General features: G+C 39.9%; 1 protein-coding gene across 1 annotated transcript; it reads left to right on the top strand.

Annotated features, from left to right (window-relative positions):
- Window positions 1–927: 927 nt before the first annotated feature.
- cckbrb (cholecystokinin B receptor b) lies at window positions 928–18576 on the top strand (the record flags this gene model as incomplete). Its single annotated transcript, XM_083908403.1, has 5 exons — window positions 928–1054; window positions 8983–9234; window positions 13321–13582; window positions 15527–15654; window positions 18035–18576. 5 exons carry the CDS (start codon window positions 928–930, stop codon window positions 18574–18576), a joined length of 1311 nt encoding a protein of 436 aa, XP_083764529.1.
- Window positions 18577–20291: the final 1715 nt, after the last annotated feature.

Below are 20291 nucleotides of genomic sequence, written 5' to 3'. Positions count from 1 at the left end.
ATGCACTTAAATGGGGGGATTCTACCTAAACTTGAATACGCCTAATTAAAATGAAGACAACAGAATATTTTTTTGGGTCTGCAGTTGAGTCAAACAGGACTGTGTGAGTGTGGATTAGGATTCTGTGGAATAATCACAATGCATGTATATTTTTCTCCTTGCACATATGGAGAAACATGTCATGATACGAAAATTAGGCGCTGATTAATAATAATAAGTGCTCACAAATATTATGTATATCTTTAAATGGCTTCTTTTGATGCTGATTTAATATCCCATATATCGTGAGATATGTAAAAGCAAAATATTAATTCGTCTCTTTTTTATCAGTAAAATTCAACATAAATGTCTTTTGATCAGGCATCACGTGATCCACGTTATGGACGCACACACACACCAGATGCCATATGACATTACTTCACTTGTTCTGAAATCTCTCTCTCTCACACACACACACACACACACACACACACACACACACACACACACACACACACACACACACACACACACACACACACACACACACACACACACACACACACACACACTCTCTCTCTCTCTCTCTCTCTCTCCCTCTGTCCCTCCCTCCTCACCCCAGGCGGATCATTTGGCACAGAGGTGCGTCAGTGCGCTCATTCTCTCTCGTGGTGCGCACAGATCCTTGATGAACGCGCGTAATGCCAACTAAGACTCATCCACAGTAAAAGCGGGAATATCACCGAAAATTACTGGGTTTTTTTCTCCTTTTGATTTAATTCGTTCATCTTTTTCTACTTTGGGAAGCGTTAACTTCCCTCCCTGCGCCAAACCAAGTGACATGGACTGCGGACAGAGTCCGGTCATCATACCAAACCACTTAGGAGGTTCAGCAAAAAACGGTCAGAAACTGATTTGAACTTGCTGTTAAACTCTTAAGTGCGAAATATGGATCTCAATGCGGAAAACAACACATCCGCTTCACCCGAGTGCGTCCACAGCGGAGCCGCTAACTGGAGCTTGGAGACGCCAAACGACACATGCGGGAACATACCTGAGCGTGTGAGGCAGAGAGGTGAGCGCAGCTACATCTGTATTTATGACATTATTAAAAGTGCAACCACCATGATATGTTGACCAACACCTATGCATTTGGCGTTTTATTGCTTCTGAGAAACTTTTGTCAAAAATTCTACAGTAATAATCTAATCTGAGCTCAAAAGGAAGAAATACAAGGGCTTTTAATTTGAAATACCCTCAGCTTTGTTATGGCTGCAGAAACATTGCAACACACCAGCATCATTATTCAAAATGAACATATAGGATCATGCATTTAGCAATATATATTTTATATTTTAAATACATTTAGTTTAACTTAAGGGCAGAAGTGAATGATATATTAAAAAATGCAACTCGTACATAAAATGAATCTGACATCTCTGCAGTCTCTCTGGATGTGTGGGGGTTCAAATTGCACCACTGTGTGTTTATGTGCTTGTTGCTTTGTGTTGCATCACAGCATTTGATAGCACTCCATCCATACTGAAGACTTATAGAGTCGCACACTTCGTACAACAACATAAAACAGAGAACACTTTGGAGTGGAATCAATACAATTCACTTGTTTGTGACCAACAGTCCTTGCTGCACCTGCAACTGTTATCAATCATCATTATGCATTTTTTTATCGCTTACAATTGTTTTGTGTGTGTTGATGAGGTGGCTGTTAATCACCTGAGCAATGGTTCATATTTAGCATTCAGGACATTTTACCTTAGGGGCCACAATGAGATGGTTTGGTCATGTACAGAGGAGGGATAGTGAATATATTGGTATAGAAGGATGCTGGGGTTGGAACTGCCAGGCAGAAGGTGTAGAGGAAGACCAAAGAGAAGATTTATGGATGTAGTGAAAGAGGACATGAAGATAGTTGGTGTGAGAGAGGAGGATACAGAGAACAGGGTTAGGTGGAGGAGGTCGAGTCGCTGTGGCGACCCCTGAAGGGAGCAGCCGAAAGGAAAAGAAGAAGAAGATTCGGGATATTTTATCGAGCTCAATTCCAAAACCTTATGCATTTGAACATTGCAGCAGATTCAGACAGAATCTTGATTCGTGTGTGTGTGCTTCTCAGTTTGGCATTCCCACTATATCATCTATCAACACTTCTAAATAATCATTGAAAAATAATCATCTAAAGAGATGAAGTGAGCTTCCGTGACCTTTCTCGTTGCTGCCACCACATCACTGACTCCACCACACCATCGATCACGTCTCTACTACATTTGCTCTTTTCCCCCCGGTTTCTTTTCCGTCAATCCAAATGCTTCACTGTATCTTTTCAAATTGAGTCGCGCCACAGGTTTATTGTTTAAAGATTTCACAGCATAATATGTCACATTTCTCTTCGTTTTTTTTCTAATCCCGGGATTTTACCGATTCATTATTAGAATCTTAATGTGTCACTGATGTGTGAGAAGGGAGCAACCACATCATGGAGAGGGGAAACCGCTGTTTTCACGATGAATGCGGCAGGTTGTTGCCTAAAAACAGGCACCTTTAAAAAAAATAATCTGACTGCATACGTCACAGGTGAATATGTATAAATTAAGATGCTGGATCATCATACATCAGTTGGAGAGTTCTTCTTTAGAAATGACGATTGTAGAAGCAAAAGAGCAGTTTTCAGACACTGCATATTATGGCAACGTTCCATTCCCCATAATCTAACATCATTTTACTCCTGATAAAATGCATATAAGAAAAAGAAAAAGGCAGCTCACCATGAACCCTTTCTCTCCCACCTCTCCATTACCTTTACTTACACTTGGATCTCACTCACTTCAGAGTTGAGGCATTTAATACCCATTTGCACTGGGTTCCAAGTGGCCATCATGCCGTTCTGCATGGATTCTGACTGATGTGACCAGAGTCACTGTGTGAAATGCCTGATGAAGTCTGTCACTCAGCACAAAGTGTTTTTGTTCTGTGCCTTCATCAACCCGCTCAGGGGGCCACACTTGGCTTTGTGGCGATTGCTCCAGATGACATTTACCAATGTTGGATTAACCACTGGCTGTGACATTTACCAAAACCTTAGTCGTCGAGGAGCCGAGCTGTAGTTCCTCTGATATGTGCGGCAACACGAGGGAACGCTGGGATTGAAAGCGACACACACTCACACACACACTGCATATAAATGAACGAGAGAGAGAGAGAGAGAGAGAGAGAGAGAGAGAGAGAGAGAGAGAGAGAGAGAGAGAGAGAGAGGGGGAATGCAATTCATAGTCAATATCATGTTTGATATACTGAGTGAAAGAAACGGATGAAATCTTTAATATTAATGGTTAGAATATGAACCTTATTATTAATTCATCCACTATTTTTCCCTGCATATTTAATACTCGCTTTCTGTTAACCAGTTTTTTTTACATCCAAATCTTGAACCTCACATTTAAATAATAATAACAACAATAATAACACCCACATTTTCCATCTTCTGCACCACCCTTTTATTATTGCCCCTTTATGTACATAATTGCAAACAAGAATAAGGTGTAGGTTGCTGTTTGCCTTTCATTCATGAAGCACAAATATTGTGTGGTGTGGTCTAACCCCCCCCCCCACCCCCATGGTCTACTGTAGAAAAGAAAAAACTGAATTTATTACAGCCAATAAAGTCCTATTTTCCGATTTATTGTACATAAAGGGACCGTTACTTTGTAGTTTGACCTTTCACAGTAATTTGACACAAGCAATATGTAATGAATGTGATAAAGAATACACAAATAAATCCCAGCGTTATGCCACCAAGTCATTTATCAGACCCTGTATCGTATTCCTATATAATATCACCGCATGGGCTTAGAATGTGCATCTGAAGATGTTACAAAAACAACAGGTTGTTGCAGGTTTAGAAAACGTCCCCCACAGGCAGAACAGCGACTTAAAGCAAACACTGTAAAGGCTTTCTGGAACTGCAGAGCCATCTGTGTGCATCAAACCAACTGTAAACTTGTGTCAAGAAGAAGAAGAAAATCCTGGTCAACTCTGGGCTCTGAGCCAAAAAAAGGCACTTATATTTCAGGACATACACTTCACTGCCTTGTTGAACACTGTCATTTTTTTTACATCTCTGTTTTAATCCACATGTAAGCCAGCTGACTGACACTGGTACATCTATTTAAAATGTCCTTTTTAATTGAATACTATGGAACAATAGAATATTGAGTGTTGCAGCATTGACAATCGCACATGTTGGCCCGAGAGTGCAGGTAAAGCATTTGTCTATAAGGTGATTACTGTAATACAAATGTGTCTGCCCTATACACATGAGTATTAGCAGCTATTGGAAGGCATGGCCTGAAAGAAAGAGTGAATGTGCCGAGGGAGTTATTAGTGTTTTCCTCACAGCCGGTGAGCACACAAGAAGGCTAATGGGCTTTGATTAGGCAGAGGCCAATGTGGAGAGTCATGATTGAAGGAGTGTGTTGATTCTCCTCTTTAACGAGTCATCGGTCAGAATTTCAACTCTGTTGCGACCTGTTCTATTGAAGAAGCCCTGATCCCTGATGTCACCAGCGTATTTGCAATGCCTGCTTTTTGCATATAGGACCGTGTGAAACAGATGGTGTGGATGTGAGGAAGAGAAAGAGCGTAAGACTCTGAATCCACCAAGTGATGGAGAAACATGATGCAAAGATGCAAAACCATCAAATCAGTTTAATGACATAGGGCCAATTCCAATTCCTATCTTATCCCTCAAGCTCAACCCTTAATCTTAACTGGGCCTCAAAACCAAGTGTTGAGGGTTATTTTGTCACTTAGAAATGGGACACCCCTTATGCAGATATGTCTTCAGACTGTAGGGGGCAGAATAACGCGAAAGCTGAGTCCAGTCTGTCAACTCCAAAAAAGAAGAAGAACACATTTACGTCACGATTATTTATTACGATCCGTTTGTCAGTCAAGTTATTAGGTTGTCAGTTAGTTATAAGATGATACTCATACAAATACCACAACCACGGACATATTCAGCTGACAGTTACCACACACCACGACTTATTGAAAAGTAAACCATAGCAAACGATCGCTTGTCCGCACCGGCCGGCTATTGACAAAAGATCGTAAAATAAAAATAAATGTTACGCAACAATGACGTCAGTAATCCATAATATGGGCCTAAACTAAGATAATACAATGGTTTTCATCATTTTTATATCTCTATTAACAAAGAAAATACTTCATTTGTAGCGTACTCGTTTCACTGCTTTCGGCGCCATCTCTGTTATGTCAAAACACGCAATGCATTCTGGGAGGCCTTGCTCCCAAGGGTGGTCTCGGAAAATCTCAATATTGACGGCGATACAGCCCTTAAACTTGCCCCTCATCTTAATTTTTCTGAGAATCAGGACAGCACTTGCACTAGAGGGAGCGCACATTTTTGAGATTGAGGGTTAAGATTTTCGTAATCGATTAATCTGTAGATTTCTTTCTCGATTAATCGTTTGTTCCAGAAAATGTTAAAAACCATTGATCAGTGTTTGTCAAAGCTGGAAATAACGATGTCTTCGGATGTCTTTGTTTTGTCCACAAACCAAAATGATTCAGTTTTGTGGTGCAAAGAAATGAAGAAAATATTCACATTTAAGAAGCTGAAAACAATCAGAAATCTTGTTTTAATCATGAAAATTTAAAAAAAGTTTCAGCTCTATAATATATTACTTTCACACATGAACCACATCTGTTCATGTGCTTCAGAGAAGTTGTGTTTAATCTTCACGCCACAGCGCTGTGCAGCAGACGTTTACAGCTTAGTCTGGATTTAACACATCTTATCGATAGACAGGCAGATGAGAGAAGGTCAAATCATGAATATGTACAATTAAAATGTTAACATCCAAGGTGTAAATCTGTAATATGTGTTTCCGATTGCTGTGTGTGATGAATCAGTGATGTGTTAGTGTTATAATTGCTCAGCTGTTAAGGTAAAAAGTGGCACAATTTAGAAAAAGGAGCGAGTTCAAGAGAGGACCTTTCCTTTAATCCTGTGGAGATAATCTGATGGAAATTGCAATAAGTGGGAAAAAAAACCACTATATCAATTTGTACAAATCAGACCTGAGTAGCTTATACAGTTTCTTACTGCTTTTGAGAAATTGATGCAGGTATTTTTCTCAAGGATTAAGCATGTTTGGTTGCACCTGCGTCTGCAACTGTGTCAATAGAGTTTGGGTTTGTGCGTGCGATCGATTTGTGTCCGACACATGCGGAACACGTGGGTGCCTTTAATCCCGAGAGTAATGGTTCAGTCGGTGAGCTGGTTAAAAAAAAAAAAGAAAAAAAAAAAAGGTGTTGTGTCTACAGGGCAGGGGAAGATAACAGAGGAAGCAGATAACATGGATTTTTATAGGATATGATCCAGTGAAGCCAAGTTTTCGACTTTTCTAGTTTACAGCAAACAGAGGGCTTATACTTTTGAGAGTGGAAGATATTAATATTGATACGGACTTTTATTCACACCAGGAAGAGCTGGTGATCTCACTGAAGGACATTTTGAGCGTTTGTATTCTTGCCACCATAGACAGACAGCATAAACCAAAATATGACTAAACAGAACAATTATGGAAAGTGAACTCAATTTCTCCGTCCAAACAATAACATAAGACCTAGGTTGGTGATGATGGAAAGCAGCTTGTGAAGATATTGACGAACTACGAGAACTGAATGTTTTTCTCCTCACTCTGAGATTTCTTGAGCATTTGCTCTGAAAGTCACAGCAGCGACAAGTAGAGCAGACGAATCTTTCAAAGTGAATGGTCTGTATTTATTTATCCTTGAGGACCACTCTAGCTGCTTTACTCTACACAGTTTTGACATTCACCCATTCACTCACACTTTCATATAGCGCATTTATATATTTCCAGTACAGTCTTCAGGAGCAAGCATCAGGTCAAGTGCCTTGCCCAAGGACACACTGGCATGTAGACTAGCAGAGCCAGGAAATCGAAACTACAACCTTGTGTTTGTAAGAGGACTCGCTCTGCCACTGAGCTACTGACCAAAATAAATAAAAAGGTCCATGACCTTGATTAGAAATACGTATTTCTCTGGATTCAAAGAGTGAATCGAAGAGATGTTTTTGCTTCTGTACAGTACACAACTCAACTGATATATATTCTTGTCTAGATATTTTAGCGCAGAAAACGATGAATTTTCAAACACACCAACCCAATCATAAAACATGCAGCGAGGTCTTTTCCACACACACACACACACACACACTGCACTGAGCCTCGTCTCTCTCTCTCTCTTACTCGCTCTCCATTTCACACACACACACACACACACACTGCACGGCACATTACGAGCACATTTGAAACGGTCTACATACTAAGACAGAGCAACACATATTTCAGCACTGCATAATAATAATCTTGAAAAGCCCATATATATATCCATTTCAGTTGTTTACCAGAATCGGCCCGCGAGTGGATCCAATCTGGCCCACATGAATTTGTAAAAATATCACATCACACAATCTAATCATATTTTTCAAGAAATTTCAGTTTGAAGTTTTATCAAAAAATACTTCATTAAATGTAAACAAATAGGTTTATATGCTATTATTTTATTGGTTCGGCCCACCTGAGATCAAATTGCACTGCTCAGTACAGTATGTGGCCCCTGAACTAAAATGAGTAACACCCTGACACACAAACACGCTTATTTTGACGAAATCACGCCATCAAATCAAAAGGTTGTAGGTCAGACCAATCAGTGCACTTGACCCCAAACGTGACATTACAAATATGTGTTTTTAAAGTTTTTCTCGATTGTTTACACACATTTTCTGAAAGCATGCCTCATGCATCTCACAACTCTACACACAAATCCAAAAACACACACACAATGGGCAAAACCCCTCAATTCTCCTGCAAAATGAAACTTTTACATTCAAAACAATGTTATTTCTTCTCAAAATGGTATTTTGTTTTCAAATGACACACACAAACCATCATATGCATAGACATTTATAAGAACCAGTTGAACACTGATGTGATCAATGTAAAACACTATGTTGAATGGAAAACACTTCTTCTCCATTGATCACAATGACGTAGGCCTAGGGTTAGGGTTTAGTGTTACACTTACTACAGACACTACATACATAAGTGTGTAAAATATTTTAGAATATTGTTTTTATAGGCCCTGTGATGGATGATGGAGGATGAAGCGGTAGATAATGGATGGATTGTTTTTATACTCAAAACACACAAATACACAGTAACACATATTTTATTCCTATTTATTTCCCACAAAAACAATGTACACAGTGTCCATCAAAGTTGCACACAGTGGTCTACATGCAAAACAGAAACCTTTTATGCTAACGCACTGATTGCAAATTGTAAAACTGTGTGACAGGTGTTTTCCCATGTGATGAGTCAGTTTGCATAGTAGGGAAGATAACTTTAGAATTTTGAATGACAGTGTGTTCCTTGTGAAAACAAGAGATTTTCTTCATGAAAATTGTGCCAAATGCAGAGAATTGTGTGTAGTGTTTTGAAAAAAGTGTGTTTTACAACTGCAATTTGAGTGTGGAGCAGGAATTGTGCTTGTAGTTTAGCAGAGTTGGTTCAGGGGGGATGGTGCATGAGTTACATGTTGTGGTCATTGTGTCAAGTACCAGTATTTGTGTGTAAACAATTCTGAAAAACTGTAAATGATAGTTCTTGTGATAGACACAAGTACTAATGAATTTGTATTTCTTTATTTCCTCTAACACTTCAGATGCGTCCTGTTCCAATGGCTCCACTTGAGTCCACTCAAGTCTAATCTACAGCTGTGTACGACACTAAACATTCACACTCAGCAGTGGCAAATTGTCGCCCGCAACACTGTTAGCTGCTGGTTGTCAAACAGAGCTGATGAATTGGTTCAGTCGGGCGCCGATGCTCACGCTCTAACACCTCCTCTCCTCCTGTCTTTTGTCTTTTATACAAGATGAGGACCACACGCTGCAGATCCTGCTCTACTCGCTCATCTTCTTCCTGAGTGTGGTCGGAAATCTGCTGATCATTGTGGTGCTGGCCGTCAACAAGCGCATGCGCACCGTGACCAACACTTTCCTGCTGTCGCTCGCTGTCAGCGATCTGATGATGGCCGTCTTCTGCATTCCCTTCAACCTCATCCCCAGCGTCCTCAAGGACTTCATCTTTGGAGCCACCATGTGCAAGATCGTTTCCTACCTAATGGGTGAGAGAGGGAGTGCTGGGAAAAGGGGGGAAAGTTAGATTAAGAAACTGCAGCATAATTATTAACCTTTCATCTTATTGTGCCATGCATGATGATTTAGGGCATGTCAGTATTAACACTGACGTGTTATTGGGTTCAGGCAAACCTTTCCTGAGGTTGGTCTTCATATTGCCAGGTCAGCATAATGTTTCATTATAATCTTTATGCAACAATATTGAGGTGAACACGTGGAAAGGGCTGATATGAAAAACCACTTTTAGATAGAGCGCAGCTATATGTAATCGTTTGCCTCAGACATTTACTTCATAGCCGAGGCTCTTTCAAAAGCGATCGTGCGAAATGTCACTCGTATCTCAATCGTAATTCAATCCTTTGGGAGTGAGCACTTTCAGACTGGAGGTCAAATGCCTTTTAATGCAGGTTAATATCTGTCCATGGAAATTTCAGTCGGTGAAAAAAAGAAATGTTTGGGATTATTATCAAGAAACTGTGAGGTCAACATTATGGAAAATACATGAAAAGATTCATCCTTGTACTCTTGACACCCTTGAAGGCCTTGAACTTCAGGAAATGTGGTAGAAATGTCGGATTTTTTACATTCTGTTCTCATCCAATTTTTGAATTAGACTTTTTGGCAAAAGTATGTATCAGTCAGAACCACATGTCCCATAATGTTAAGCATGAAGTCATCAGTGGGCGTGTCAGTGTAATCTGTAGACCAGAGGAAAAAGGAAGGACAACATTCTGGTGAAAATGAGGAAGGAATTGGAGAACATGCAGCCGTTAGTGCTGCTTTGATGGATAAACACAATTTTCTGAATTGACAGAAGGAAAAAACACAGTTGCCACTGTTATGAGCATTGACCGCCAATGATGATGTAGGGCGGCGTGGCTTTGGTTCCACTTAATTTGGTAATATTGTCGTCCTTCCTCATGATCATCAATAAGCCAGGGCAAATATCAATATTTTAAAGGTGCATTATGTAACTGAATCAACATGTCTGTAAATGTGGCTAATATTCAACTGTACTTCTATTTTGAAAGATACTTTGAATCCTTCAGCCAGATGTTTCTGAGTGCTGTCTGGATGCTAGAATGTAGGTAGTTAAAGGTGCATTAATATGTCACAGAGACTCAGGAATAATGTTCATATAACAAACTGAACTCACCAACAACAACAGTACAGCCAAAATATTTGTATTAAAAAAAATCTTTTGCAGACTGCAAATCATGTTTTGAAATCATGTTTTGGCATGTGGCGCCACCTACCGCCGTCTACCAATCATTGCAGTCAGTAGAGTCTCAGCTGCCGAGCAACCACGGGTTGACAGTTACGTCAGAAAACGAAACCTAATAGACCTCGGTATTTTGAATTTGAGTGTAGTAACCGTTTTTGGCCACATTCTTACATATGGCACCTTTAATTTGCAAATTAATTAGCACGTAAAGTAAAGAGTCGCTGCCAGTTTTACTAAGTTGCCGGGCATTGCTACGTTACGTCTCTGCTCAAATGAATGAGGGAAACTTGGGTGGAAGACGAGGGAGTTTACAGCGAGATAATGGCAATTAACAAATTAACAAATGCCCCATCCACATTCAAGACATAGACTTTATCCACTTTGTTCTCTACTAGCGCAGTGCCCGTCGGAAGTATGTATTCCTATAGTGGGAGCTGAAGAATTTTTCAGTTATGGTAATGCATGAAAAGTAGTTGCATGCTAATGCAAAATTAATATGAGCTCGCATATTGGTGAATGGACACCGACTTCATCGTTTCAGTATAACACCATGTTCTGCGGTGAACCGTGTGAAAATGTCTCACCCACCGTGAGGACAGCCTCTTCACTCTCACCTCCCCGCTCCAGACAGCACAGCTGCTGCTGATGAGCCACTGCCTGCCTGGTGTAGCGTGATAAATCAGTGAAAATTAAAATGGAAAATCAAGGATGCACACCATCGGGCCATGCTCAACCCATATCCAAAGTCTTTGGGCGATCTTTGAGATATGCCTGTCACAGAGAGACACACACAGACGCAACTTGCTTTATAGATAGATATTGTGAATAAATAGAGAAGTTTTACTTTTATGGACGTTTTGTTTTCTTCATTCAGACAGATATCATGAGGCATCGCTACATGATTGTCTTGCAATATATTGAGTCTCACAGTATTGTTGTATCGTGATATTATTGGTATCATGGACTATTATTGTGTATCGTATCATGAGGAATCCCGTGATTATCAATTCTTTCTCTTTCCAGCCAAAGGTGCCACAGTAAATAACAGCATATGATCCTGATGACTGGGTTGAGAGAGGTGTCATTTTCTTTATGGCCAACAATGGATAACGGCAGAAAGTACGAGAGCTCATGAATAAAATCATTATAAATAATGCTTGCCTTTCTCATAACAAATGGCTCAGGATTTTGTAATCACAAGGACGTGTAATTGATTCTGGAAGGAAACTTCAACTTCATTATACACATTCATCCTGTAGCCTTTCAATTATTGATTTATAATCTCAAAAAGCACACAAGATACACACACACTGGTGAGACCACGTCACCGTTAACTGTCAGACATTTCACTCACAGCAGAAAAAACAAAAGCAAAAGCCAGTTAATTAATATATATTTTTTAAAAATCCATTCCAGTCCAGCTTGATTTGCCCACTGTTGATGCTTTCACAACGGAAACACTTTTTAGCAGGCAATCCACTGTTGTCTCCAATAATATCAGCTATTTATTTTGGTTTGTTTTAATTATGGGTTAGACAAATATTCTGCCACACTGCCAGTTAAGATATTGTGATATTTTTGGCACATGGAATTTTCAGTTAAAGGCAATATATTTGATGTGTTTGATTTTTTTTTTTTTTTTTTTTTTAATGCTTCAAAGCGGATTTTCTCTCCTTGTCGGCTGGGATCACGTCATCTGCAATCCAATTATTAGTCTGCCTTTGAAGCTCTGATTCACTGCTAACATCTGTTTTCTTTTCTTTTCTCTCTCTTCTGCCACTGTGACTTTGCGCTCCTTTATTTTTCTACTAAATAATAAATCATTATTTGAAGTCTGGTCCATACAGTGGAGCGAGCGGTGACGGTGCGCCTAATTCAAATCGGGAAAATATGACAGTGACTCACTCCAATATCCACATCGTTGGTGTCATTGTTTGTTTTAGCTTCACATTTTCATTTCAGAGTCTTGAGAAACAACAGTAAAAAAAAAACAACGACAAAAAAACCACCTGAAAGATATTTTCAGGCGATCACTTTTAGAGTTTTAAAATGTCACGATTGACTGATGTGTTGTTGCAGCACATTTTAAAAGTTATGTATATTATGCAAAAATGTTTCACAAGTAAGTAAGTTACGGGTTTTTTTCCACCACAAATGTCACATAGCAGCATGTTCAAATATCTTGATATATAAATAATGTGTATATACTGTAGAGGTAATGGAATATTTTCATGCTCTCCTGCACTTGAATTAAATCTGACGCTCCCTTTTGAAGAAGGATTAAACTAAACATCCATGTAAAGTAGAAATAATAATAAAGTTAAAAGATTCAGAGAATGAAATACAGCATGAATTGAAGAGAAATGTGGATTAGGTAAAACACAAAGCCCTGGGAGAGAATGGTGGCCTATTGGTCTTTGCCTGAGTATGATCTGGACACACATGCACAAACACATTATGCACACAGTTTGTATTCTTCCTGAAGACACGGAGAGGAAAAGAGTAATTTCCCGTCTCACCCTGTCAGGAGGGAGTTGGTAGATTGCATCGGTGGCCAAGTACAACATGATTTCCTCTTCCTTAAGACTCAGAGATAACCGTTCCCACCTCTCCGCCTTTCATTGTATGCTTGTGTGAGCTCTCGTCAGATGACCTTCATTTTGTTTTTTATGATTTTGGATATTACACGCACATCAACAACAACAAACATGCTTTTGTGCCTATTTATTATTTGTTCCAAATCTGAGAGCGGCACAGTAATAACTTTTCACTCCTCAAAATAAGTGACAGACAGTGAGGAGTGGATGTTTTCTAACCTTCCAAAACAAACTGCTTTGTTTTCCTTCAGGCATATCAGTGAGTATCTCCACGTTCAGCCTGGTTGCCATAGCGATTGAACGCTATAGCGCCATCTGTAATCCTCTGAAGTCACGGGTTTGGCAGACCCGCTCACATGCTTATCGGGTGATTGCTGCTACTTGGTTGGTGGCCTTCATCATCATGATCCCCTATCCAATCATCAGTCATCTGGAATCTTTTCAGCGCTCCGACAACACCACAGCTCACCAGTGTCGTCATAAGTGGCCACTCCCAGTGGCAGCGCAGACTTGGTGAGTGTTTCTAGGTTTTTGTTTCCTTTTGGAAAAGTCAGTTTGTTATCATAATGAGGAAATGGTAAACAATGTTTTGTTTTTTTTCCCCACATTATAGATTAGAAAAGACAGAAACTGTTGCTTGAATACCAGCCAATGTTTTCACAAAAAGCGACTTTGAGATAATGGTACTCTATGAATAAATTAGCTCTAACTTCCCCAAGTATCCTCCCGAGTCAGTTACTCAACATTATCAACTTTGTGGCTCTGTGGTGAAATGACTCCCTAATGAAGATTTGTGTACATTTAGCATTAGCATATCAACTTATTGTACCCCCAAAAAATGCTATACCACACAATTACACAACACAGTTGAAATACTACACGAAAGACATTCTGTTACAAACAAAAGTCCTGTATTCACAATTGTACTTAACTAAAAGTGAATATATTTATTCTCAGTTGAACGTTATAGTTCATGAATGCTTTCAAAAACTTTATCATCGAGTCCCGGTAGCTATAAGTAAATCCAGTTATCATGACAAAAAGAAAAACAAAAATCCCTCAATAACACAACAAACTAGAAAAGCACTCGGAGATTGCAGACCTCCGCCAAGGCAGCTCAGCCCCCCACAAAATAGTGATAAAAATAGTGATAGTATAGTCCTGTGGACACTTTTACAGGCGTCTCTTTTACTATTGCGGTCAATGGGAAAATTGCTTTTTGGGCCCCATGGGATTTTTTGTTGCAGTACCCACAGTGGCCACCATGTAAAAATTGGCTTCAATGCAGAGGGGGCGGTGCTCTATCCAGTTCATATTATACATCCATGGCAACAATCCGCCGCATTGTCAACATCCGTTACCGTTCACTTCCATTGTGGGTCACTTCCGTTGTGGCTTTTGTATTTGTGTTGTGGCTTTTGTATTTGGCCTGACACCTCTGGGCCACCGTATGATAGCGTCTACGGATCACACCCAACATTTAAACACTTGTTTCTGGTCCCATTGCGGACATTTCCTGAAAAATGTCAGCCAAATCTGTCCACGACTTTTCGAGTTTCTTTATGGTATATTGTTGCTAACTAACAGACAGACAGACAAACAAACGCCGGCGATTTGCTAGTGTACACTGACCTTTGAATGAAATGAACAATGAAAAGATGTTTTTATTTTATTATTATTTGAGATACTTCTCTCACAGTGTGTAATATTATGCACAACACCCTGTACTATATGATATTATTACTATATTACTATATATTAGTATTAATTTTGGTACATTTTCAGGTTGATATGCACAGTTTGTTGTTGTTGTTGTTGTTGTTGTTGTTGTTGTTGTTGTTGTTGTTGTTTTTTAGCTGTGTGTGTGGACAATGAGCTGTTTTGTATCAAATTCACATGGACTGTGTGGCCTTTTCTGGCATAAACACTGACGTTATGGACCAGTAGTCCTCTTGGAGATGGTCCTAATGGGGCAAAACCTCATTTCTGAGGAACTGATTTAAGATTGTTACCAAAGTAACACATATGTGGTTATAGGTTAAGTTTAGCGTTAGTGATGGTTAAGGTTAGAGATAACACTTTGCTAAGGCTGTTCAAATGAACCAAGAATGAATGAGAGTCCTTAAAAGGATAGCTGCTTGAACGTGTGTGTGTGTGTGTGTGAGCTCATTTGCTTCCATGTTTGGACCTGGAACCTGTTTTCAGCAGCGCTTTCTTTCTATTAAATGTTTTACTGGACACAGTCTGGCAGATGAAGTTAACAGACAGATGTTTCTTTGTCTTTTTGTTTTGGAAGAAGCTTTACGGTAATATCAGTCAACCCAGGGGAAGTCTCTGTGTTTGACTCGAGGCTTGATGAAGGGTGTATACACCTGCTACTTTCGTACATAATAAATAGTTAAACGTGTGAATTCAGTGAATAAACATTTTTTTGTTCAATGGTTATTTGTCTTTCAGGTACATTCTGCTCCTGCTTGCGCTGTTTGCAATCCCTGGTGTGGTGATGATTGTGGCTTATGGACTGATCTCCAGGGAACTTTACAGAGGCATCCGGTTTGAGATGGGCCATAAAAAAGACACTGATGGTGAGGCCATACATCACATGTGTAACAAGTTTCCCCCCAGAGAAATGACCATGTAGAATAGAGGAGATTGCAGCAATGAGTAAAAACAACAACACCACTGTTCTCTTTGTCATGTGTAACTATGGAGATAAACATGTTCAGAGGGTGCTAATTGCCAAAGGTGATGGAATGAGAAGAACTGCATAATGCAGGCACTGTACAAAAATAATACATAGTAATAATAATTACATTACATACTGTTTTTAAATAGAACATACAGTCACAGATTGTAGACCTAAATCAAACCTTCATATTAATATTAGTTATATTTAAATATTTGAGTTGTTATTTTTATTATATAGATATACTGCAAATACACTGAACACTGTATATATTCTCTCCATATTACTTAATTCAATTTTGATTGCAGCTACTGGAGTGGTCAACTGCACACACTGATGTTAGCATTTATATTATTCTTATTTTAAAATGAAATGTGATCTTTAATTTTGACTTTCCATAATCACTGAGGAATATAATAGAGTGTCTTTCGGGATGCTCCATTTAGAGGATAGAATTGGTTGGCCCCTGCTGACCTGAACATCATAAGGTACAAGAGACATCAATAAAAATATCAACCGGACATTAGGCAGATAAAAATACACAACTTCCATAGAGATTTAAAGAAATTAATTCTATCTGCGGTACAAAATAAATTGTTTATCTGCAGCAAAAGCAGCAGCAGCAGCAGCACATTACTGATTATTGTCCCAGAAATCTTTAGCAGATATGTTTTTTCTATAATTTCCTGTTTGGTTTTGTGTCTTTTTAGGCTTTTATTCAACTTATCAAAGGAGCATTTTTTTTTTTTTTATCAATAACCTGCGTCGTCCACTGATGTATACTGTAATTATTGGGGTCAGTGAAAACTGATGTCAATGTTCTGCCCATTAAATGTAGCAGCTGCTTTGCTTTTGAGGACTCCAGAATGATTTATCTGATAATAACCTCAACCAATGGGTGCATGTGACCTTTGCTGCTATTCTGCTGCAAGTTTATTTAACAAAAAAAACAACAAAAAAAAAAACAGCTGGGGTCATTATGCCTCTTTAGTCACTATCTAATCATACAGTATATGTCCATTGAACACAACGCTGGTATAATACAGCTGACACAACAGTCAGCTAATTGGGCAACAGAAAAGCGTCACTCCCTTGTGATTGGTGTTTCTTCAATGTCTGCAGTCTATTTTCATAAAAAGCTTGATGTCTTGTTGAGACAAACAGCCACGAACTGAGCAAAAAAAAAAACGAGCTGCTGGATGTCCTCCTTTGTTGTCCCTTGTGTTGTCTGTTGTGCAAGGGCGTCAGTTTGCATTTAAACGTGCCGGGGTACAAGCATTCATCCGTTTGACGTTTCATTTCACATACAAAAAACCTCACCGCAAAACAACCCTAAGGCTGTAAACGTTAGCACAAGCTAATGCTAACGATGAGATACAGTAAGCACACTCAACAGCATCCCGTCACGAACCGCCCCGGCCCAAGGAAACTTTACCCACGTCTCACATCCTGCCGTGCTCCATTCAGACTCTGATCGGAACGTGCGGGTGCAGACGCACACAACTTTAAAAGTGGTGGGGACAAAATTTTCATAAATAGTCCTGGGGACATGTCCCCGGCGTATCTGACGCCTTATGCTGTTGTTGTTGTCGCTGTGCACATCCCACCGATCAAGGTACTGTTCTCATTCAAAACGCAAGCCTGACTAAACTGTACCGTACTGTACCAAACTGAACTGTAAACAAGCCATAAGCTTTAAAGTGATAGTTCGGAATTTTGGACATAAGACCTATTTTCCAACTCAGCCGGTGTGATGGAGACGTCTGGAGACGTTTTCTAGAAATTTCATTCAGTTCGCTGGTGCTATGGCTAGCGCAAGTCAATGGTACCTGCTAGCATGGCATTAGAAACACTCACACCGACTCCACAGTGCACCCGAGGCAAATCAATTGTAATGGCAGACTATCGATGTACATATATGTGTTGATAGAATAATATTTGAAACAAAACTAACCTTGCATCGCATGAATTTTTGAGGGACTACTTTCTCAGCAGCAGCGGAATCAATCCGCCGCTGCCGGAAGTATGACGCGCTGCTGGTCGGTATGAGTGTTTCTAATGCCATGCTAGCAGGTATCATTGACTTGCGCTAGCCATAGCACCAGCGAACTCTGCAACTAGAAGAACTGAATGAAATTTCTTGAAAATGTCTCCAGACGTCTCCATCACACCGGCTGAGTTGGAAAATAGGTCTTTTGTCCAAAATTCCGAACTATCCCTTTAACCTAAAGTTTTCTGTTGAAATACTCTCCTTTTGTTGTTCTCTGCTCTTCAAACAGATGTGAAAAATGGCCTGACCTCCACTGTGTCTTGTGGCAGTGATGATGGAGATGGCTGCTATGTAAATGCGGGCCAGCGGCCACATTCAATGGAGATGACCACCATGTCCACATCAGGCAGGGCAATCAAGGCCGAGCGCCTACGCAGCAACACGTCTGAGGCTAAACTGGAGGCCAAGAAACGAGTCATCCGCATGCTGGTGGTCATTGTTGTCCTTTTCTTTCTCTGCTGGATGCCGCTGTACTGTGCCAACACATGGCGAGCTTTTGACGACACCTCCGCCACGCATGCCCTCTCGGGGGCCCCGATCGCTTTCATCCAGTTGTTGTGCTACACCTCCGCCTGTGTCAACCCGATGATTTACTGCTTCATGAACACACGTTTCCGCAAGGCTTTACTCGCCACGTTCTCATGCTGCGCTGCACCTTGCCAGCGCCGCCATCGTCGCGGGATGCGGGAAAATGAAGAGGACGTTATGGCAATGGGGGCGTCTATGTCCAAGTTCAGTTACACGACAGTCAGCACCATGGGAACCTGCTGAGGTGGACGGATGCAGGCAAAATCCAGGAGAGATAGTTACTACGGCAACACAGCACCCCGCATCCTTTTTTCCTGCAGGCCAATTCAGTGCTCATGTGGACTTCAATGTGGAGTTAACGTACTGTACGGGCCATTTAATGTAGCAGTACAGACGTTTTCCTACATGAGTAAAATCATGTTGGAAGAATTTAAAAGAACTCATTCTTACAGCATACTGTTATATTAAAAAAAAGCACAGAAACAGATTAGACAGTTATGGCTTTTCACTGAGGACCACTGACATAAACACAGCCTACTGCAGTATTCAAAGGAGGTGGAAAGCCAAAATGTGTGTCAAAATATATGAATTACTGTCTTGATCTACACACGTCTTATTCTACGGACTGAAGAGAACATCTTTGTTTCTCACAGATCTGCACAAGAATCACACAGTAATCACTTTAAATATGTTTGGGGGGGTATTTTCCAAATGAAAATAAGAATAAAAATGTAAAAATTATCATTTCCCCTGATATCGCGACTCATATCGCAATCCCACATTTATTCAAAATCGTTCATTCAGTGTCCTAAGAAGAATAGCTGGGCAAACGTATCTCCCTCTGTGTGTGTGTGTGCGTGTGTGTGCGTGCGTGTGTGGGGGGGAGGGGGGGTTACTAGAGCCGAGCAGTGCTGAGTTTTATGACATGTAAGGGAGAACGTCTCGACAACTCGGTAGTCATTATGTAGCTATAACAGTATTTTTTATTGTCTGTCGTTAGCTGTTGTTAGTCTTGTGTTAATGATGGCAATGTGATTGTCTTGTTGACTAAGTGCCTGCCACTAAATAATAATAATAATAATAATGTGTTATATTTGTCTGCTGAAGCTTTGTCACAGGGCAACACAGAGACAGACGTGTTGCGACCATGAGGTGCTTTACCGTTTACCGTAAATGACTGGCAGTGTCGTTGCTCTGTGTTGTGGTCGTGAACGAAGTAGACATTATGTCTGTGTGTGCAGCAGTGAAACAGTTTATCCTATTAGATCATTGTCAACTTTTGAATGTGACAAAAGCAAATTTCATGTATATATTAGATCATTGGTTCTCAAAGTGCGGCCCGGGGGCCAATGGCGGCCCGCAGAAACATTTCTTGCGGCCCGCAATGAATTACAGTTGATAGTTTTAATCCAGGAGCTAGTAAGCTTGTTAAATGTTTATTGGACATTACTGGATACAGACCAATAAGTGTAAACAAAAATACTTTTTTATTTACCTGGTTTCTATATGGTGAATTTTTGTGTATTATTGGGTTATAAGCTGGTAATAAGCAGGTAGCTACAGCCCCCAATTACTAGCTATTTACCCAGTAAATATATGGTAACAGAAATGTGTTACTTGGTATTAACCTGTAATTAGAAGGTAAGAACAATGGCCAAAATACTGGGTAATTTCCCAATAAATTATAAAGCGTTATTATATTAATACTTAAATTACATTATATTAACGCTTATATTACTTAACGCTTAATTGTAGAACTGCAATCTGGTCATTAAAATTATTACAAATGGGATTTCTTTGGGTTTTTTTTTCCTTTGGCGGCCCTCAGCCCAATGTTGGGTTCCTAAATTGTCCCTCAGGTATCAACACTTTGAGAACCCCTGTATTAGATGAAACAAAAGAATTATAGTGCAGTATAGTGGACCAAGCAACTGCTGTGACTCACAGTTGTATGAGCT

This window comes from Microchirus variegatus (genome assembly GCF_963457635.1).
Source record: "Microchirus variegatus genome assembly, chromosome: 22".
NCBI lineage: Eukaryota > Metazoa > Chordata > Actinopteri > Pleuronectiformes > Soleidae > Microchirus > Microchirus variegatus.
The sequence above is the reverse complement of the archived record's forward strand: the minus strand, read 5'-3'. Positions and strand labels throughout refer to the sequence as shown.